This window comes from Apium graveolens, chromosome 6 (genome assembly GCF_009905375.1).
Source record: "Apium graveolens cultivar Ventura chromosome 6, ASM990537v1, whole genome shotgun sequence".
In the NCBI taxonomy this organism is placed as follows: Eukaryota; Viridiplantae; Streptophyta; class Magnoliopsida; order Apiales; family Apiaceae; genus Apium; species Apium graveolens.
The window spans coordinates 257728264-257751668 of NC_133652.1; the positions used below are offsets into that span (position 1 = coordinate 257728264).

Genomic DNA, 23405 nt, shown 5'->3' on the forward strand with positions numbered 1-23405 from the left:
CGGGTCGAAGAGACTTGATGACCCTTTAGCATAGGGCAAAATCTAAATCTTTAAATTCATTTTCCTACATTTATTCAGTTGCATGCTTTATGACACTTATACCATCAATACATCCGTATATATTTCTAATTATAACATTTTGTTATTTTACAGACATGTTTAGCAACCTATTGAGGTGAATTTTAGTTTTTTAATCCAATATTATAGAGAAAGAATGGAATCCTAACCAACCACCCTGGGCCAACTCATTTGAAGTCTTATTATTATGAATTTTAAATACTGAACTGCGGTTTGAAGAATTGGTTGATTTGAATTGAAAATCCAATAGATCATGACCCGGGAAAATCATGATCTCACTCTAACAAGTCCCTCCACGTGAGAGACCTCGCGACAAAGTCATCAATAGAAAAAAAAATGATACAAACTACATGATTGATGTGCATGAACACAAACATAAGGTTGGGGTTTCAAGGAAGACTATAGGTGAGGACGTGAGGCAAAGCTTCAACCTGGGAGACAGACTTGGAATAATTGTCCGAGCATCACATATTCCATTACAGAATCTGTTTTGGCAGAATACAAGTTATAAGCCAATGAGAAAAGAGTACTAGTTTGTAAATTTTAATTTTCAAGATGGAAGAGCAAGGAAACTATAATCTTAAAGATGCACAGACTTGGTCAGAAAAATATGCACCTCAGCAACGGTCATCTACTTCTCGCGGCTCGACCAGAATATACAGAGGTTTCCCATGTAGCTTGCGTTTTCCCTGGAGGAGGATGCAAATGTGAGTACTTATAATTTGAACGTGGATAAAATCAGGTGATCAGTCTAAATATGCATTACAAGGAAATGAAGAGTGCTCTTCATGGACACAAACAATGTAACAGATCTTCTTAAAGGTTTTTACACTTCAAGTTTCCAAAGGGCTTAGATGGTTATAGAAAAGAAGTGAATTACACATATAATACAAGTACATAGTAGAAACATGAGCTTTATAATATCAATTTATAAAGCAAAGCTAATGATTAGTTGGCATGTAAATGCTACATAAATCAAGAATCATTCCACATTAAATTATGTTAAAATAGCAAACATGCAATAGCTTTTCTATAGTTTTGTCCCATGGAATACCCAGACTAATTAATTATCCACTCCCATCTCAAAGATAGAAGTGTTCCCCACTGTTTGAGTGGAAGCCTACACAACCCAAATGTTCACAAACATTGATGCCTATAGTTGGGTAAATATTTAACTAACCCTGTGTTATTATGACTGGAAGAACAATTGAAAATTATTACTTCAACAGACAACAATATATAAATCTGTTTGCAATAGTTACAATCCATGAAGCAGGAAGTTTCAAACTTAACAACGGTATCCAAACAGAGAAAGTTAAGAAAGACAAAAAAGTGTTTAAATTGCTAAGGTGTAAGTATATAACCTTGAGATCGCTCAACCCAATAACACATGCACATTCAACCACTTCAGCTTCCATGCGTTCTGTAAAGCAAATATATTTTGTTGTCAGTTGAATATTATAAATAAAGACCTGATCAAAGAAATTGATGAAAGGGGTAAGCATCTCGCCTAAAAGGTTTATTGCTGCAGATAGGGTACCACCCGTGGCTACCAAATCATCTATTACCACTGTTCGTTCTCCAGGAAGCACAGCCCCAACATGCATTTCCAAACAATCTGTACCATACTCTAGTTCATATGCTTGTGAAATTACTTCACCTGCATATTTATTTACATGTAATCAGTTATTCCAGAGAAAAAACATATAGGTATGAGTTTTTCTAAAGAGCAAGTCACTGAATTGCGAATCAGAAGAGTAAGAGCCTAAAAGGCATATAATGTTTGCTTTATCCAATCTTTATTGATTACATATAATTTTCTATATATATATATATATATATACCATCATTACTTAAAATATTAATAATCAGCACAGTTATCTATGTTCCACGTGGAGGGAACACTAAATACTACATAAAAGTAACAGAACGTACAAATACTTAAAAGCATTAATGAAAGATGGGTGAAAATTGTGGGGAAAAAAGGTTAGGTTGAATTATACTAGCAAACCCCATCTTCTCCTTTTTAGATGTTCCCTAATGGCCACTTGTTCCATTAATTCTTTTGTTAATCAATGTTACTTTCTTCCATGGTTTTAAGTGTGTATAATCTATATAGCAAAAAAAACGTGCAAACTCTACCGTAATAATTAGTGAATCATTCACTATTCAAGATTTAATCTCTCCTACCAATTGTCCAAGGGAAAATAACATACACTTGGTAAGATAGAAGTAAAAATAATTTAGTTTCACATTGTTCTGTAATTCTCTGTTAGGGACACAGAAAGGGACTAAGGTGGTACAATATAAAGAAGGGTTTATAAAGTAAATTCTGTTTCAAAAGTATGTCACAAACCAACCATGAATGTTACTTTATGCAATCATATTATGGCCTTGATCATTACACTTTAATTTAGTTTTCTTCCACTTAACATTAGCAGAAATATTCTAGCAGGTTTACAAGTTCAAAAAGTAATGTCAAGATTTGTTAAGAGATCCGCGAATAGCGTAGCTCACAATTTAGCGAGGTATAGCTCTTTTTAGCTGATCGTAAGTGGAGGATGGAGAATGTCCATTCCGAACTTCACTATGTATTGTGTAATGATTTGAGTTAATAAAATCTCTCTTTATTGGCAAAGAAAAACATTAGCAAAAGTGGACGTAAAACAATTTTCCAGCACCAATTCTTCTTTTATCCCAACAGAGATGCAAAGGAAAGAATGGTTTTGTACAGTTTTCCATTTAAACCATTCAATTTTTTTTAAAATTAAATCATGACAAAGAAGATTAAAAGGATACATTGTCCTTTCAAGGATTATTGGTAACTTTAAATTTCCTTGTTAAACGAGCAAAATCAAAGGTTCAACTTGAACCATAAACCAGATATCACCATAACCCAGACATCACCACATTCTTTTCAAGTAATAACTTCAATACTTAAATATAAAGTCACCCCTGATTCCTGAAACTTGACATCAAATCAGCATACCTGGTAACTTTCCGGGTTTCCGTAATGGGATAAACTTTGCACCAATAGCTAAGGCAATAGATGGACCAAACATAAACCCTCTGGCTTCAATTCCTACCCAATAAAAGATAAATTTGTATTATTATTTAATGAATGTATCACCAAGGCAATGAAAGGAAGAAACTACAGAGCTTCTAAGGTACAAACACTATATTGCAACATATATGTTTATTTTTAAAAGGTGAAACACCTCGGACCAAGATCGGTGCTCCAATAAGGCACATGACTTGCAAAATATACGAAAGTATGCAGGGTGTTGACTGTCGTTCCATATCTAGCCTTACCTAGAGATGATTTTATAGATCATCTAGTAAATATTATGGATCCTAATTAAAACAAAGACTTCTGCTAGCAGATCCAGCAGAACTTTAGAAACTCTAGCTAGGTCTTCTTTAATACACCATCTTGTATCCATTAAATGAGGGCATTGCATTCTTTAATTTTCCAAACCATTTTTTTTCGTTGTTGTTAGTAGATGTAATACTGAAAATATTCAACACAAATAACTGACTTCAGTTTCCACTGGAAACTTTAGAAAGTTCATCTGAGGATCTAGATAAATAGCCAGAGCTGCACCTGTCAAACCATTTTTCTTTTACTTTTTTGGCTCAGAAAGCTGCAGACTGAAAGCTTAAACCAGGGAAAAGAAGAGGGCGAAAAATATAAGAAGTAACTAAAATAACCTAGTGGAGCAGCCAAACTATCACTTGACATCCAGAGACAATAGACTAGAAAAGAATGAAAGTTACACTGCAGAGTGACAAACGCTAATAAAAACTGTATTTTTAATTTCCTACTATCTTACTGAATATTGAATATATCCTGGCAAAATGAACAGAATCGCAAAGTCACAAACATGGATTTTGTTAAACTACTTGAGTAATGTAAGAAATATATATGCACAGAACAGAAGTTATCAATTTTCAGACCAGCAGCATCTTCCTCACCACCCAAAACTTAAAAACTAAACAAGTGTCACAATTTCAAATGCATTAGAAAATGTAAATCTCTGATATGAGTACTATAAATTTCTCAACACTAGAACCTATATACTGATCTATCCCAAGAAATGTTTTTTACCGATCTACAGTAGTTAAGAGAAACAACAAAATTATACTTGGAGCAAAAAACTATAATTTTTCAATTATCTGAATATAAACTTCACCATAGATTAACAAACCTCGGAACCAGTTTCAATTAGAAAGAAAAGAAGAATTATATAAAACAATATATAAAGAAAGATTTACAATACCTGCAACTACAGAAATACCCATATCTCTGTACCTATCAACAAAAATTTCCACAGTATCCTTGAAAGCCTTGTGATTCAGTAGCAAAGTTGTTATATCTTGAAACATAATCCCTAAATCAATCAAAACAAAAAACCAGACATACAAAAAAAATATTAAAATGAGTACTTAATAAGTTAAATATCAAGAAGTAAAAATATACAAAACCTGGTTTTGGGAAGTGAGGAATGACTCTAATAGCTTCAGAAATGGCCTGAAGTCTTGGGTCTCCCTTGAGTCCATTCTCAGCTGCAAACATTTTGTTTCCCTCTTGTTTCTTGAAATAAAGTTTGCTTCTTTTTTCACCTTATATAAAAGAAAGCAAAGAATCTAAAGTCCAAGATTTGCTCTCTTGTAGTTTGTACCACTAGTACAACCAAGTTAATTTTCTCTCTCCTTTAAAAATTTCAAAAGGTGAAGATTTGTATTGCAAATTCCAACAAGAAGTTTTTAATATTTTCCCTCCCAATCTAGAGCAACTAGTACTACTACTGCTACACAGAAGGTGGAGATCAATTATAATAAAATCCAAGGCACTCTCATACATACTCCTATACTATTGACTATTGAGTAGTTGTAGTGTAGTAGTGGTGCTGTCCAGTGTCCATAGCCTTTTCTTTATCTTGTGTGTGTGGGAATGTGTGTATTGTGTGTTTGCTTGCACTTAATATAAACACTTTACTATGCCATTTTGTGTTTGCTGCCTCATTGATATTACCTATGGATATGGACTAGACTCTCCAACTGAGCAAGTGTATATAGTACAAAATAGATATACAATCTTTTTAATACAATTGGCCAATGCAGAATTTCAATATCAATGATTCAAGTGCATTTTGATTTTACCATGCATGTCAAAATACATCATCATTCCATTACACACATTAAATAGATACTTATATAAGTTGTAGTACATTGTTTTTTTATTGCATGCATGTTTTGTTTGTTATGTGAAAAAATTACCATTCAAACACTATGGTGTTAGGTTGTACACGATATTTGTACATGCAGCGAAAAGATGCAGTGCAGTACTGCATCAAAATCTTTAAGTGAAATTTTATCATGTAAAGATATGAGAGGTAAAAAGTTTAGAAATAAAAAAGAGAAAGATGGTAACTGCTGGGAGGATAGAAACTGACGGCTGAAATTGGACAGAGAATCATGCAGGAGCAGCTTTTAAGATTCTGTTGCGGGCCTCCATACAACCTATGCCCTTCTGTCACTTCCCACTTTCCAGTTTCCACAACCACCATTTTTTTTATCTTTATACCAAACAAATTCAGTTTCTCAAGAGTAAGTTGTAATTTATGGCTATGCAGTTCATAGAATTTGGATACGTGAATATTTGGATAAACGGATAATTAAGTTCAATATTGGCAGATGTTCTTTTTTTTCACTCAATTATTTATATTTTTAGAGGAGTAAAATACACTTTATGCCCTGCTACTTCGTTTCAAACTTAGTTCACGACCCAATACAACCCATTTTCAGAATTTTGTTGGATTGAGAATGGATAAAATCGAAAATTCAGTAATATTCTTGATTATAATATATTTTTTAAAAAATAATATTAAAAATTAAAATTTTCTTTAAATCAAATATAAAATAATAAATTTTGAATTTTCAAATAATACTATTAATTTCAATTTTGCTTTTCATTTTTTAAATATTAATTTCAAAATTTTACGACTCTGCTACAACTAAATTCAAGTATATAATCAAGACTAACTATTAAAATCATTTTAGTAGAAATATAAAATATCAGCATTAGTATTATAGAATGAAAATTAAAACTGAAATTACTAGTATTATTCGAAAATTTAAAATTTTTAATTTTGCATCAACATTTAACTTTTTTTTATATATTTTACTTCTTCTTTTTCCTAAATTTCTAGCTTTGTCCTGTTTAGTTAAATGAAATTATGAAAATGGATGCATAATCAATGCTAAAATATAAGTTAAATGGTGTAATCTATTTTTTCCAAACTTTGATACACATTTATTATTTTATCAAAGTTGACAGGTGCCAAATCTCATTAACTCTTTTTAGAATCATGACTCAACTATGAATCGACTCCAAATTAAATGCAAATTTAATTATTCGTTTATGATCAATTATTCCGTGGAAAATGAAAAAAATGTTTAACAAACGTTAAGTCTTCCACGTATCAAACTTGCATCAGTGGCTAGTAACATGAATGATGAATAATTAAAATTTAAAAATGACGAATGATATTAAAACCATCAATAATTAAAAAAAATAAACATAACAAGTTCAAAACCCTCGATCTAAGGGTAAATCCAATAAAGATACAAAATCCAAATTTGGGTCAGATTACCCCAAATTTCATTTCAACAGAGTATTGGACCCCAAATTTCATTTCAACATAGTATTGCTGTTCACTGATCCAAAATATAAAATAATAGTTTTGTTATTTGTAGTTTATGAGATTTTAAATTTATTTTTAATTATTTAATTATATAATTAATAACTGAATATAATTATTAGCAAACAAAATTTATTTTAAAAATAAAATTTAAAATAATGAGAAAACATAATTTCATTAAAATTTAAAAATAAAAAAATAAAGAAGCATATATTGCACTTAAAAATGTATTAATTGAGTATTTGTAGGAAGAATACACTAATTCGAAAAATTAATGTGTATTAATGATATTTTGTATGTTAATTATTGCAATAAATGTTTTTTCGTGAATTAAGTGCACAATTTTATTATTTTTATGTGTATTAATTTTTTTCGATTTAATTGATTTATGAAATATTATATAAATTGTTAATAATGATTAAATAATAAATTTAAGATAAAATTGTTTAATATGATATTTATATATTATTATATGTAAAAAATAATTTGAATCAAATATTTGGATCAGAGTTGGAGTTGGTCAGAAATTTGGAGTATTTGAATCAGTTGGTGATTCAGATTTGAATTTTTGGATCACAACTCTGTTGGAGATGGCCTAACACCACTTTTTCATTCCCAAACCTCTGGATCAAAAATCCAGGATTCTTCAAAACGATGATCACATCTATTATTCATCCTTCTACTGATAAATGACAAGGTACGCCTTGTTAGTATTGATTACTATGTTTACATGTTTACTATGTTTGTATTGAGTGTAGGTTACATTGTTATTAAATATGGTTGTAGCTATTAGGGATGCTCGTAGATTTATAAACTCGATCAAACGGACCTACCCCACCTTTTCCCGACAATCAAATCGATTTGAAAAAAAACATGGCACTTGACTGGGGTAATAAAATATTTTGTTGGGTCACACAACACTATAAAAAGGGGTTGAATATAGTATTTATACAATCAAATCGATTTTGGACACAAGTATGTAACAGTAATCAAGTATATTCAATATAATAAACTCTGTTACAATAAAACAATTGTTCTCTTTCTGTGATGAACAACATCACTAAGAGCTACTAATTTACAATGTATAATCTTTCTCGTGAATGATAACACTTATAGTGTAAACCCTAAACTGTGTTTATATAGTACACAGTTACAAGATATCTTCTAATTTATATGGAATATAATTATGTCTCCTAAAATATATCAATCAGATATTATCTTCTACAAGTATTCTAGTCTTCTAACTCTTCATGCATATCTTCTATTGTTTTAGTCACGATCATTTCCTGTAAATCAGATGCTTTCCTTATCTGAAGTATCCGCACTTAAGTCCTGATATAAATCCCGACAACCTTAAGTTCTGATATAAGCTCTGACTTCAGTAAGTTCTGATTTCCAGTAAGTCCTGATATTAAGTTCTGAAACTAAACACAACGTATTAGACATGACATTTAAAATATATCTAACAATCTCCCTCAACTTGTAAATTATGAAAAATATACAAGTTAATAGATTTGATGATGTCAAAAATATTTAAGCACAAATGCAATGAGAGTTTATTTAGACAACTAACTACAACTTACAGTCCTTGTAGCTTTTACCAATTTTACTGAGTCAATCTGAATCCAAAGTGATTCTTGACAAAGTTTGATATCAGCTTCTCTTCTGCATTCTTCAGGACTTGAGATAATGTAGCTTTGACTTGCTTCATCTCTTCATCTTGACTTCCAATCTGGTAGATTGCAGTCCTAAGTGCTGAGATATGGTTTCTTTCCAAACCATCACCAAGTCTGATTACCCTTGGGTGAGATGAGTCTTCATTATAGCATAGACATTTCTCTTTCAGAATGACTTCAAGTTTAGCAGAATCCTTTTTCATTGAAATTTCACTTCCATCATCTTCAACTATATTTGGAATGAATTATGTAACCCTTGATCCAGAAATTCTTGCTTTATCCCTTATGGTCTTCATGATGAAATTTGACCATCTTCTGGTAATCTCAGACTTTATCTCCAAAAGATAATGAAAGAATTAAAGTTCTTTCAGAGATTTGTTCAGCACATCTGATTCTGACATTCTGTATGTTCTTCCATCTTCAAGAAACAGAATCAGCTTTTCTTTGACATTACTTTTATCATGAGCATCCAGTACCACTTGAACAGATATAACCTTGTCAAGGTGTTTCTGTGTAACTTCTTCAAGAGGTTTTTCGGTCAATAAAAATGGATCTCTTGTAAGTACTTCAACCCATGTCTTGATCTTGGCATCTTCAGAACCTAATCCAGCTATGTCCCTTACTTATCTGGCTTTCAATCCAACAATCATGAAATCAGATAACAATTGGCTTTTCTTAGGATCTGATGAATTAACATTCTTCAATCGGAGTTTTCTCTTATCAGTAACTGTCAATTTATTCAAATCAACTTGAGCACTGTCAGAGGTTGATGTCTTGATGACTTGATCCGAATTTGATGTTTCTTCTGTAGCTTGTTGTTCTTCACTCTGAACAACTTGAGCTTTGTCAGAGGTTGTCTTAGATTCTTCAGTTATCTTCCTTCTTTTCAGAGTTTCAACAATTTCATCTTCAGCAGCTGTGTCATCAAAAACTTGAACCATTTTGCACACTGGTTTCATCAGGATTTGAGAAATCTTCATCGCCTGTGGCTTTGTTGGTTCATCAATCTTTCATTTCCCTTTATCCTTGAGATCAACTTGTGATTTTGTCTTGGGCTTTGAAGCCTCATAATTTGATCTTTCCTTGATCACAATGCCTTTTACCTTAGGCCTTGGAGGTTTCTTTGCATCAGAAACTTTAGACTTAAGATTTGTCTTCTCGGCTGCAAATCTAGCTTTTTCCTCCTTTAAAGTCTCCAAATCCATTTCAGGATTATGTTTGAGAAATAATCTTCTGGAAATTTCTTCATCAAGTGTCTGAATCTTGGGATCTTTATAATAGACTGTAGTCTCCATTCCCTTGAGTTTCAGAGTTTTGCAAAAACTTATGAGAGTCTTGACTATCACCTTGAATGAGAAGATCAGAACTTGATATCAGACTTTGATCATCAGAACTTGCTTTCAGAGTTTGAGCATTTACAGCTTCAGAACTTGTCTTCTTCTGTGTAGAAGATTTGCTAGAATCAGAAATTAGTTTTCTTGAAGAAACTTTGTTGTTTTGCCCTTGACCTTGACCCTTGCCCTTGCTAGGGTTTCCCTGGTCATCTTCTTTATCATCCTTCTTCTTCAGTACTTGACTAGTTGAGCATTTGGACTTCACTACCTTCTCCCCCGTTTTGGCATCATCTGTTAGGAGTAAAGATAGAAGAAGTTCTACTGAAGATTGGATTTCATCCAGTTGAGCTTGTTGAGAGGCTTGATTCTGCAGGACCTCAGTCTATTGGGCCTGTTGCTTTTCTTGAACCTTCCCAATAGCCTCTACATTCTCATGAATAGGTCTGATAAACCTGTTCTTGTCTAGCTTGATCATCAGCTACAGCTTATCAGCATTTTCCTGTAGCTTATCAACCTTGGCATGAGTAATGGAGTGTTGACCTTGAAAGCTTTTAGTACTGAGAGCTGTGACTTTAAGTTGAGCTTTAAAGTCAGAGTTTGTCATCAACTCATCAGTTTTAGCAATATGATTTGACAGAACTTTGGAGCTTGGAATGAAATCAGATTCATTCCACTTTTTGATCCATTCAACTCCTCTGTGAGTTTCTTCCTATGGAACAGGAGCTTCTTGTTCAACATATTTCAACAGTTCCTCCTTTTGGGAACCACGGACTTAGGGTGTTACTACGTTTTACGATAAAGATTACGAAAAGAGGATTATCTTGTTAATGGTTGATTCCACGCTCTTCTATTGTATTCCCAAATTGCCTTGAGCGAAGTGTGGCCTCCGTCTTCTCAAGTTATCCTCTCTTCTTGCTCCTTGGTGGTTACAATATGTTTTTACACAATTGTCAAGCAAGAAGAGAATAAGAATATATATAGGCTACAATAGGGACCATGGATAATTAGGTTGGGCCTTCTAATTACATCTTGAGCCTAGCCCAATGTAATTAAATATTAATTCAATCCACTAAAGAATTAATATTTGCACTACCTTTCCTAATACTGTAATTTAATTAATTCGGTTCCAATATTATTTGCTTATTAAATTCCCCATGTTTAAAATATCATATGTCCATTAATTAAATAAATTACTGATAATTTATTTAATTAATATCTTTTATCCTTGATCATCCACTCAACCTTTATTTAATTATGCCAAAATAAATTCCACCTACAGGGTTTCACATAATTAAATCTTTTTGAGCTTTCAAGGGGACATCATTAACCCGAATATTATCAGGACATGGATTCCTTCAATAAATAATATCCACCATGTATATAATTCCATCACCCAAAATATAATGATATAATTCAAAAGAATTATTTCATATATAAATCAAAGCATGTAAATAATATACATGTGTCAATTACTATTTCCGGATTAAGAACCTAAGCATTAATAATAACATAGAATCTTAGTTCTCCTTCTTAATCAGTATTAAGGGAACAATTCTAAATTTGATCTTGTTCAATATACACAAAGTATACTAGTATTATTTTTTAGTCAATATAAACTAATCTAAATAATACTAGAGCCATACCAGTGGATTGTCCAACACCACATGTGTTGTGAATCTTATTATATTATATAACCGTATTTAGCAATCTAATATTCTGTATCCCATTTGATACTAGATTGTTCACAATATATAATATTAGACAACATGTAAACATTCAAATGATTCTCAAATAAACTGGCCAGAAATAAATGTACATACTTCAAATAAATATTTTCAGTATACACTAACAATCTCCCACTTATACTCACAATATTCTATGTGTACATCAGTGTTTATTTAATCCACTATTACATAAAAATCTATGTGTCCATCCATCTGACTCCTATCGCTTCCACATGCTTGTCAAAAACCTTGGTTGGCAAGCTCTTTGTGAAAGGATCTGCTCGGTTGTCTTCTGATGATATGTGAACCACAACTATATCCCCTCGCTTTACGATTCCTCGTATGAGATGATACTTACGTTCAATATGTTTAGCTGCTTTGTGGTCTCGCGGTTCCTTTGAATTTGCCACAACACCGGTGTTATCACAATACACCGTCAAGCTCCTAGGCAAATTAGGTACCACATCTAAGTCCAAAAGGAAGTTCCTGAACCATACAGCGTCCTTGGCAGCCTCAGAGGCCGCCACGTACTCGGCCTCCATGGTGGAGTCTGCAATGCATTTCTGCTTTACACTCCTCCATATAACGGCTCCACCTCCCAAAGTAAAAACATATCCCGAGGTTGATTTCCTATTATCCCTATCTGATTGGAAATCTGAATCAGTATATCCCAAAGGAAATAGATCTGAGGCCTTATAAATTAACATATACTCCTTAGTCCTTCTCAGGTACTTGAGTATAGTTTTTACTGCACTCCAATGTTCCTGACCTGGGTTCGACTAATATCTACTAACCATGCCTACAGCAAAGCAGATGTCAAGCCTCGTACATAACATAGCATACATTAAGCTTCCACATGCTGAAGCATAAGGAACTGCTTTCATGCTCTCTATATCCTTAGGTGTCGAAGGACACTGCTTCTTAGATAGAGCAACTCCATGCTTAAAAGGTAAAAAACCTTTCTTGGAGTTCTGCATGTTAAAACGAGCTAATACTTCATCAATGTAGGGCTCTTGAGATAAAGCCAACATCCTTTTCTTGCGATCCCTTATAACTTTGATCCCAAGGATGTATGCCGCTTCACCTAAGTCCTTCATGTCAAATTGTTTGAACAACCATGCCTTTACTGATGACAACATCTCAACATTGTTTCCAATGAGTAAAATATCATCTACATATCGTACTAGAAAAACCACTGCATTACCTTCACTTCTCTTATATAAGCACGATTTGCTTGGACTTTGATCAAATCCATATGACTGGACTGCCTGATCAAAATGAATATTCCAGTCTCTAGAAGCTTGTTTAAGTCCATAAATAGACCTCTTAAGCTTACATACCAGATGTTCTTGGCCTTCCTTAATGAATCCTTTTGGTTGCTGCATATAGATGGTTTCTTCAAGACTTCCATTAAGAAAAGCTGTCTTGACATCCATTTGCCAAATCTCATAATCGAGATGAGCTGCTATAGATAAAAGAATACGGATTGACTTAAGCATGACTACCGGTGAAAAGGTTTCCTCATAATCGATACCTTATTTCTGAGTATACCCTTTCGCAACAAGTCTTGCTTTCCAGGCTTTCACCTTTTTATCTAATCCCCTCTTTTTCTTGTAGATCCACTTACATCCAATAGGTTTTATACCTTTGGGTGGTTCCACGAGCTCCCAGACTTGATTAGAATATATTGATTCTATCTCAGATTCCATCGCCTTTTGCCAAAGATCTGCATCTTTGTCTTGTACTGCCTCTTCGTATGTACGGGGATCATCATCATGTTCACCAGGGACCAAGTCTGAAGACTCTCCCAAAAACATGAATCTATCAGGCTGTTGAACAACCCTCCCACTACGACGAGGCACTGGTGCGGTATTAGTGATAGGTTGTACATTATGTTATGGTTGTTCTACTTGTACTACAGCTTCATGGGTATTATTTGTCCCTCCCACTAGTTCCTCTAAAATGACACTACTCATGGGTTTGTGATTCATTATATAGTCCTCCTCCAAGAATCTTGCATTGGTGCTAACAATGACATCCCGATTCTTCGGACTATAAAATAAATATCCTTTCGTTCCCATGGGGTAGCCTACAAACAACCTTACTTCTGTACGAGATTCTAACTTAGTCGCGTTCTTGTTCAGCACATGTGCTGGACAACCCCATATTCGAATATGTCTTAGACTCGGTTTATCCCCGGTCCACAATTCTAAGGGGGTTTTAGGAACCGACTTAGAAGGTACTAAGTTCAGAAGATAAGCTGTTGTCTCTAAGGCATGTCCCCAAAACGACTTGGGTAAATCCGAATAACTCATCATCGATCTAACACTCTCTAAAAGAGTCTGGTTCCTTCTCTCTGCTACAACGTTGTGCTGGGGTGTGCATGGTGCAGTTAACTGGGATTCTGTCCCATTTTCTGATAAATATTCCCTAAATTCTCCAAGCAAGTATTCGCCACCACGATCTGATCGTAGTGACTTGATACTTTTATTAAGTCGCTTCTCCGTTTTAGCTTTGTACTCTTTGAACTTATCAAAGCACTCAGACTTACGGTGCAACAAATAAACGTACCCATATCTAGAATAATCATCAATGAAAGTGACGAAATATTCATAACCACCTCTTGCTTGGATATTCATGGGTCCACATAAATCAGAGTGAACCAATTCTAACAGTTGTTTGGATCTATTCCCTTTTGCCTTGAAATGCCTATTAGTCATTTTACCTTCCAAGCAGGATTCACAAACTGGAAATGGCTCCACTGCCAATGAGCTTCCAGTCTTTGAATCATCCTCAAGTTAATATGTCCTAATCTCAAGTGCCAAAGATATGTTTGGTTCAAACTAGAAGGTTCCTTTCTTTTAGTAGAGTTAGAAGATGTGTTGTTCAATTCCCTAAATTGCAGTTGCAGTGCAGGTTGACTAGGATTAATTATATACAAATTGTTTTGCAATATACCAGAACATATATTTCGTTTATTCATCATAATAGAAACATTACGATCCAAATAAACATTATAACCATCCAAAGCAAGTTTAGAAACCGAAATTAAATTCCTTCTAAAAGAAGGTACATAAAGACAATTGTTCAAAACCAAAATCATATCAGAACCAAAAGATAAATGAATAACTCCTACTGCAACTACTGCTACTTTCGTAGCATCTCCCATGAACACGTATATCTTACCATCTCTAAGCATTCTGGATAGTTGGAACCCCTGCATAGAATTACAAACATGATCAGTGGCTCCTGTATCTACACACCAAGTGCTCGTAGATATAGCCGCTATAAATGTTTCTGTAACTAGAGAAAGAGACATACCAGTATTGTTTGTCTTCTTAGGAAGAGGACAATCATGTTTCCAGTGACCTGACTGTTTGCATCTGAAGCACTTTCCCTTAAGCTTTTTCCCACCACCCTGAACTCCCACTGCCTTCACAGCTTTCTGTGTCTGAGCCTTTTTCTTCTTCTTAATACCTTTCGGCTTAGAGGAAGAACCTTTATCAGCCACATTCACTTGAACACTCTGCCGAAATAATCCTTCAGCTGCCTGAAGTTCTGTCAGCAGTTCCACGAGACTATACTGCCTCTTGTTCATGTTGTAATTCAAGCGGAACTGCTCAAAACTCTTGGACAAGCTCATAAGGATAATGTCAATCTGGGTTTCCCCGTCAAGTTCAGCACCAAGGATCTCTATCTCATTCAGATGAGACATCATCTTGAGAACATGATCCCTTACAGGTGTGCCTTCAGCCATATGAGTGTTCATTAAAGCCTTCATGGCTACTTGCCTAGCAGCCCTATTCTGATCTCCAAAAAGTTCCTTGAGATTAAAGAGCATATCCGAAGCAGTGGCCATAGACTGATGCTGATGCTGCAAAACACCCGACATTGCTGCCAGAATGTAACATCGCGACATTTCATCAGCCTTAATCCACCGTTTATAATACTTTTTCTCATCTTCAGGAGCATCAACAGCAGGCTGTTCAGGCTTGGGTTCATAAGTGCAAAACTTGTACTCCTCAGCAGTCAACACAATGTCCAAATTTCGTTTCCATTCAATATAGTTAGGTCCGGTAAGTTTGTTATCCTTAAATATGGTGAATAGTGGATTAAAACCCATTTTATCCTGAGAATCATGCATAAAAACATCACATAAATAAGGGTGCATTAATTATTAAGATCTATTGATTTCTCTAACAATTATTAAAATTTAATGCACTAACATATAAACACCATAAGCTTCTGGTACGCCACGATGTGTGACATGTATACCACCTAATTTTGTTTAAATGTTACTTCGGTCCTATTACTAAACAATATGCCACGTTGGGGTGGACTATATTATTTTTCATAGCTAAGTGTATACCATCATCAAATCTTAAATTATTTTGAAATCTATGAAACTTGGTACGCCACGATGGGTGGCGTGTATACCTTCCAATTATTCATAATTTTACCTTGAATAGAATACTTTAATTCAATATTCATCAATGGTTTGATTTCCAGGTAGTGGAGGAGTCACATCGGTCTCGCTTAAAACCCACAGCCTTACAAGTTCGATGAACCCGTTTTTGACAAAATCGCCCCAAATCAGAAATAAAGAAAATCCGTATTTATTCCTTTCAAAATTTATTAATTTAAGAAGTTTGTTCTAGTAATTTCTATAACATTCTAGACACCATAAATTACATGCCACGATGGGTGACGTATATATAATTTATATTCGTCTTTATGTTAAATTACCTACAACCAATAATGGAGACCATGGGATTTAATTTCATATTAATTCCCTCTCCCACTTAGATTTTTTTTTATTAAAATTGAGGAATTTTAAAATTAAATGGGGCCCTATGTTGTTATAATTATGTCTAATCATGCATTCAAAATACACACATAATTTTAGCAACATATAACATTTAATTAAAGTAATAAATAAAAGTTATGTTCATGTCGTTCTAATTAAGTTAAACATGCAATTTTAAAAGAATTACACACATAATTAACGATACACATAATCAATAAATTAAAGCAATAATTTAAATTTAATGGAAAAAATTTTAAAATAAATTTTCCACTATTATGGCCCTTGAAAAAAAAATCCAGCTCTCAAAAAAAAATCTGCCCCAAGCGCGCCCCGACGCCCCCAGCAGTCCCAGCAGCCCCAGCAGTCCCAGCTGCCGCAGCAGCCCCAGCAGCCCCAGCAGTCCCAGCTGCCGCTGCGGCCCCAGCAGCCCCAGCGGCCGCAACGGCCGCAGCGCGCGCGCGCCTGTTGCTTATCTGTGAGTTTTGTTTTGATTTTGTTCGATCCAAACATCAACAGCAGCCCCTTGTAATCGCACAATGGAACAAAAAACTACCGGAATTGATTTCCGATCGCACATAACTATTACAAAATACCCGGAACAATTACAAAAAAATAGATCTAATACAAAACTAATTTTGTAAAATCTATTCTAACACGATCAACCCTCGTGTAAATTACAACCACGATTAAACCACGTGGAAACCAAAACAAAAATTAACCACGATTAAACCACGTGGGATCCAAACACATAATTAAAATATACATGGCCATAATAGTGGATTAACAACCTGCATCAAAACCAATACAAGCAAAACACTATATACACGCATATATAATTACGACATGGACATTATATCATAAAACGTAGAACCCATTACCAGGCTCTTGATACCAATTTTTTGGAACCACGGACTTAGGGTGTTACTACGTTTTACGATAAAGATTACGAAAAGAGGATTACCTTGTTAATGGTTGATTCCACGCTCTTCTATTATATTCCCAAATTCCCTTGAGCGAAGTGTGGCCTCCGTCTTCTCAAGTTATCCTCTCTTCTTGCTCCTTGGTGGCTACAATATGTTTTTACACAATTGCCAAGCAAGAAGAGAATAAGAATTTATATAGGCTACAATAGGGACCATGGATAATTAGGTTGGGCCTTCTGATTACATCTTGAGCCTAGCCCAATGTAATTAAATATTAATTCAATCCACTAAAGAATTTATATTTGCACTACCTTTCCTAATACCGTAATTTAATTAATTCGGTTCCAATATTATTTGTTTATTAAATTCCCCATGTTTAAAATATCATATGTCCATTAATTAAATAAATTACTGATAATTTATTTAATTAATATCTTTTATCCTTGATCATCCACTCAACCTTTATTTAATTATGCCAGAATAAATTCCACCTGCAGGGTTTCACATAATTAAATCTTTTTGAGCTTTCAAGGGGACATCATTAACCCGAATATTATCAGGACATGGATTCCTTCAATAAATAATATCCACCATATATATAATTCCATCACCCAAAATATAATGATATAATTCAAAAAAATTATTTCATATATAAATCAAAGTATGTAAATAATATACACGTGTCAATTACTATTTCCGGATTAAGAACCTAAGCATTAATAATAACATAGAATCTTAGTTCTCCTTCTTAATCAGTATTAAGGGAACAATTCTAAATTTGATCATGTTCAATATACACAAAGTATACTAGTATTATTTATTAGTCAATATAAACTAATCTAAATAATACTACAGCCATACCAGTGGATTGCCCAACACCACATGTGCTGTGAACCTTATTATATTATATAACCGTATTTAACAATCTAATATTATGTATCCCATTTGATACTAGATTGTTCACAATATATAATATTAGACAACATGTAAACATTCAAATGATTCTCAAATAAACTGGCCAGAAATAAATGTACATACTTCAAATAAATATTTTCAGTATACACTAACACCTCCTTTCCAAGAATTGGAGCTGGAGTGTTAACTGGAGCACTGTCTCCAGAACTTGAGTTAAGCTCATCATCTTCTGACAGCACAAGTGTGTGTGTGGCTGTTGGAGATTCTGGTACAACTTCATCTGTTTCTACATCCAAAATTGGAGTGCTTGGAACTTCAACATTTATTGGAGAAACATGCGGAGTTGTCATTTGTCCTTGTGGTGCTTCCAAAAACAAGACAGATGGAATGATCAGCCTATGAAGGTCAATTTCAGAACTTAATCCTGAATCGTCAACTTGAACATTTTCTTTTATTGGAGAGACATGAGGTGTGATCACTGTATCTGAAACAGTATCTTTAGCTTGAGGTGGAGGTGGCAAAGCTTCAATCACTATTGGTCTTGATGAGATCATAGATTCCTGATCCCCTTCCTCAGCTTCTATAGCATCCTCAGATTGAGGTTGTGCCATATGCCTTCCTGCTCTCATTTTCTTTGATCTCCTAGATGGTGGAGGAGTTGCTTGAGCAGTATCAGAACTTGAAGTTCTTTTCCTCTTTGCAATACTAGAACCCTCAGCTTCAGTTTCCTTCTGAGAAATATCTTTTTCAGCTGCTACTGTCACAGGTTCTGATGCATGAACCTGGAATTGCTCCTCTTCTTCATCAGACTCATCCATTAGTATCATCCTTCTTCTTCTTGGTGGAGATTTAGGAACAGATTTTGCTCTTGAAGGTTTGGGTCTAGATGTTGTAGCAGATGGTTGTGGTTGAGAAGATTGTGCAAGTTGGAAATAAGTTCTAATGGTTGACTGTGATGGTTGCGATTGTGAGGATTGGGCTGTTTGAGTTATGGTTGTAGGTATTGATGGAGGTTGAGATGGTGCTACATCAGGATATATGGTACTGTATGTGAGAGGATCAAAATTTACTAAGAATTATTTAACTGATTGAGGAATTTGTAGGGGTCTTAGTACATTCTTCTTATTATCAGTAGATAATAAGTCAGTGAAAGCTCTTTTGTGAAGTTTAAAGGGTTCAATTATCTCACTAAAGTTTTGAGGTGAATCAGGAGAACATAAATTATAAATAAGTTGACAAAATCTAGCAAAATAGACTATATTGCTATCTTCTTTCATCCTATTACCAATAAACCCTAAAACAACACTTGTATAATCAAAATGTGTTTGATTCAAAAGGGCATACCCGATTTGCTGACTCATTATGGGTATAACATCAAAGTTTGAACACTTGTTGGCAAAAGCTTTTGTAATACAGTCAAAGAAAAAACTCCACTCCCTCCTGATGTGGGGTCTCTTCAATTGTCCCAGCTTTTCCAAAGACTTTTCATAGCTTAGATTTGCCATCATTTGTTGAAGAGCTGGCTCCTCAACTGTTGAATTGAAGGTGCAATTTTCTGGCAAATGTAGTCACCACATGCTCATCCTCCCATGTTGTAAAGATAATACTTGGGGACCCAGCTTTTCCACCATCATCATAAATACCAGTCCTCCAAAACTCCAGTATTTGCTTGCCTGAGAGAACCTGGGGTTGGGTCAGTGCATAGCCTATTTCACTTCGAGCAAGAAAGTCTTGGACGAAATGAAGTTTTGAAGGAGCCTCGTCCTTAGAAAGAATAGCCATGTAGTTATTGGGAACAAACTTGGCTCTATCATATATTATATTTTTGGGTGCCATTTCTGTAAAGAAATAAGTGAGAAAATGTGTGTTCACAATGGTGTTTGTTAAAATGCCTGTAAGAAAGTCCGTCAGAAAATAGTGAGTAAAAGAGAGAGAGAGAGAGAGAGAGAGAGAGTAAAAGAAAAAAGAAATTAAGTAAGAGAGAAAGTAAAAGATTTGGGTAATCTTTTGTCTCTAATATTTATACTCTTTCCACTTAACAGCTCTTTTTGGAAGTAAAACAGACATTTTACACATGTCATCCAGTAAATAGTCAAAACAGTAGTTAGTGGGCACGGGAAATAAGCAGTAATTATTGCGCACATGCTGTTACCAAAACAAACACGCAACCCATAAACCAAATGATTATCACTGTTTTTATCTCACTTAATTATTTTCTGACAAAATATAACTGTTACAGTAAATACTAAAAAATAAGCCAAACAATTAAATAATGCCACGTAAGCATCAGAGTTTCCATCAGGATTTGCATCAGAACTTGACTATTATCAGAATTTAACGGTCATCAGAACATGGCTTCTGTACTCAAAAAGTGAATGACTGTGTATGTGATTCTTCACACAAATACTAACTGGTTTCTTCAGAGTTTAATCATCAGGACTTTTATCAGAACTTGTACTCGGGATTTATGCAAATAATACTTAACTTTTTGTCAAAAACAACTTAATCACCACAATAATTTTCATCATTCATATGGAGTGAGAATGAGTGCATTTGCAAATGATCAGAAAATGATGAAAGTCTGATAAACTTCAGTATATCGTAGAAATAAGGCATCACTAAGAAAAGTGCTTAAAATTTGTCTTTAATTTTGAAGTCTACTATAGAATAAGTTTATGCAAGAGTCCACCTCAACTGTTTGTGCTCATTTTATGCATCTTTTGATATTCTTTTTACTGTGGCTTCTCAGTGTAAATGAGTCACAACTGCTATCAGAATTTATGCTATTATCAGAGTATTTCTCCAGTAATCAGAGAATGTGAAAAGTCACCAAGAAAAATCTATTTGCTTTTCTAATGCATATAACTTAATACCAGCAATGCACTTGGGTCTTCCCTTTCACATATTTACTCTAGATCTCAAAGGAGGACCTGACTTCAATTGTTCTTTTCTTTTGTTTTCTTCAGATAAGTGAGGCTTATCAAGCATGTAGTTCATCCTTAAGATTTACTGACATCAGAATTTGATAGTTAAGAAGGAAAAATCTAGTTTGAGACTAAGTAATAAGATACATAAAGTAAATTTGACTAAGATCAAAATCAGAGTTTGCTTGTGTTATGGATTTCCACATAAATAATTCATTCAAACATGGGATACACGGTTTGTTAAATACTACTAAGTCAACATCTAACAAATAATCCTCATTGGATTGAATAGTCACAGAACATTCAAAACACTATCAGAGTATATAGAATCACATCAGATAACAATTAGTAATTAATCATATTACAATATAAACACAGATTTCATGGAGATATAACAATCTGTAAACACTGATCATAAAGTCTGATGCATGAGAACAAAAACTAAACATATTTTGAGAAAGAACCTAGAACCATTCCAAGTTCATTTACCAGTCTTGTAAATGTAGCTTCATATAGTGGTTTTGTGAAGATATCTGCTAGTTGTTGATCCGTTGGAACAAAATACAATTCCATTGTACCTTCCATCACATGTTCCCTTATGAAATGGTACCTAATGCTGATGTGCTTTGTCATTGAGTGTTGAACTGGATTACCTATCATAGCAATAACACTTTGATTATCATAGTAAATGGGTATTTTAGAAAATTCTAACCCATAGTCCAGCAACTGATTCTTCATCCAAAGAATCTGTGCACAACAGCTTCCTGCAGCAATATATTTTGCTTTTGCAGTTGATGTGGAAATTGATTTATGTTTCTTGCTAAACCAAGAAACCAATCTGCTTCCGAGAAATTGGCAGCTTCCACTAGTGCTTTTCCTGTCTATTTTGCATCCTGCAAAATCTGCATCTGAGTAACCAATTAGCTTAAAATCTAATTCTCTAGGATACCACATTCCTAGATCAGCTGTACCCTTGAGGTACTTGAAAATTCTTTTCACAGCTATTAGATGAGGTTCTCTTGGATCAGCCTGAAATCTTGCACAAAGACAGGTAGCATACATGATATCAGGTCTACTTGCAGTTAAATAGAGTAAAGAGCCAATCATACCTTTGTAGTTAGTAATATCTACCGATGCTCTAGTATCCTTATCAAACTTGGTTGCAGTGGCCATGGGAGTGGATGCAGTTGAACAGTCTTGCATTCAAAATTTCTTGAGTAAATTTCTGGTGTACTTGGATTGATTTATGAAAGTACCTTCTTCATTTTGCTTAACTTGATGTCCCAGAAAATAGCTAAGTTCTCCCATCATACTTATTTGATATCTTGATTGCATTAGCTTTGCAAACCTTTCACGGAGTTTGGCATTTGTAGAACAAAAGATGATATCATCAATATATATCTGTACCAAAAGTAAGTCCTTTCCATGGTTGAGGTAGAACAGTGTTTTATCAAATATGCCTCTGTTAAATCCACTTTCCAGAAGGAATTGAGCTAAAGTCTCATACCATGCTCTTGGAGCTTGCTTAAGGCCGTAAAGTGCTTTATTAAGCCTGTAGACGTGATTTGGAAATTTTGGATCTACAAAGCCTGGAGGTTGTTCAACATATACCTCTTCTTCCAATTCTCCATTGAGAAAAGCACTTTTCACATCCATTTGAAAGATTTTAAACTTCTTGTGAGCAGCATAAGCCAAAAAGATTCTTATGGCTTCCAATCTAACAACTGGAGCAAATGTTTCATAATAGTCAATACCCTCATGTTGAGAGTAATCTTTAGCAACCAGCCTTGCTGTGTTTCTTGTAATTATACCATCTCTGTTAGTTTTATTTCTAAACACCCATTTTGTGCCAACAATGGATCTGTTCTTTGATCTTGACACTAGGGTCCAGACTTTATTTCTTTCAAATTCATTTAACTCTTCCAGCATTGCTTGCACCCAATCAGCATCTTGAAGAGCTTCTTCTACTTTCTTTGGTTTAGTCTGAGATAGAAAGGAATGATAGAGACATTCATTTGATGTTGTTGTTCTAGTTCTGACACCTGCTTCAGGATCTCCAATTATTAAGTCAGGTGTGTGTGATTTAGTCCACTTCCTTGCAGATGTAAGTTGATTTCTAGAACTGGATCCTCCCCCATGATCCATGCTGTCTCCATCAACATTTTCTGAAGCTCCCTAAAGTTATGCTCTCTGAAATTTCAGAATTTGAGTTGAATTCTTCAGGAATTAAAGAATCAGAGTTTCCAAAATTATCAGAATTTGGTTCATCAGAACTTGATGAATCAGAACTTAAAGAACCAGTGACAGGTTCTGATGCTTC

The 23405-nt window shown here is 34.3% G+C and overlaps 1 protein-coding gene across 2 annotated transcripts; it reads right to left on the reverse strand.

Moving 5' to 3' along the window:
* Nucleotides 1-285: 285 nt before the first annotated feature.
* LOC141667172 (adenine phosphoribosyltransferase 5-like) lies at nucleotides 286-5121 on the reverse strand. Of its 2 annotated transcripts, none has more exons than XM_074473565.1 (7): nucleotides 4564-5121; nucleotides 4359-4469; nucleotides 3068-3160; nucleotides 1589-1738; nucleotides 1443-1501; nucleotides 675-767; nucleotides 286-563 (listed from the first exon to the last, which is right to left on the reverse strand). In XM_074473565.1, the coding sequence occupies exons 1-6, from the start codon at nucleotides 4652-4654 to the stop codon at nucleotides 696-698; spliced, it is 576 nt and encodes a 191-aa protein (XP_074329666.1). In that variant the 5' UTR covers nucleotides 4655-5121; the 3' UTR covers nucleotides 286-563; nucleotides 675-695. The 2 variants fall into 2 exon arrangements, with proteins under 2 accessions (XP_074329666.1, XP_074329665.1); XM_074473564.1 differs by having other exon boundaries at nucleotides 695-767; nucleotides 4564-5117.
* Between the last annotated feature and the right edge of the window lie 18284 nt (nucleotides 5122-23405).

Excerpts from the sequence above, each read along its gene's own strand:
- LOC141667172 (XM_074473565.1), bottom strand. The coding sequence starts at position 4,654 with ATGTTTGCAGCTGAGAATGGACTCAAGGGAGACCCAAGACTTCAGGCC. Across the intron at positions 4,470-4,563 it reads TCCTCACTTCCCAAAACCAG|GGATTATGTTTCAAGATATA; the intron begins GTTTTGTATATT and ends TGATTGATTTAG. Across the intron at positions 1,739-3,067 it reads GAAACCCGGAAAGTTACCAG|GTGAAGTAATTTCACAAGCA; the intron begins GTATGCTGATTT and ends ATAAATATGCAG.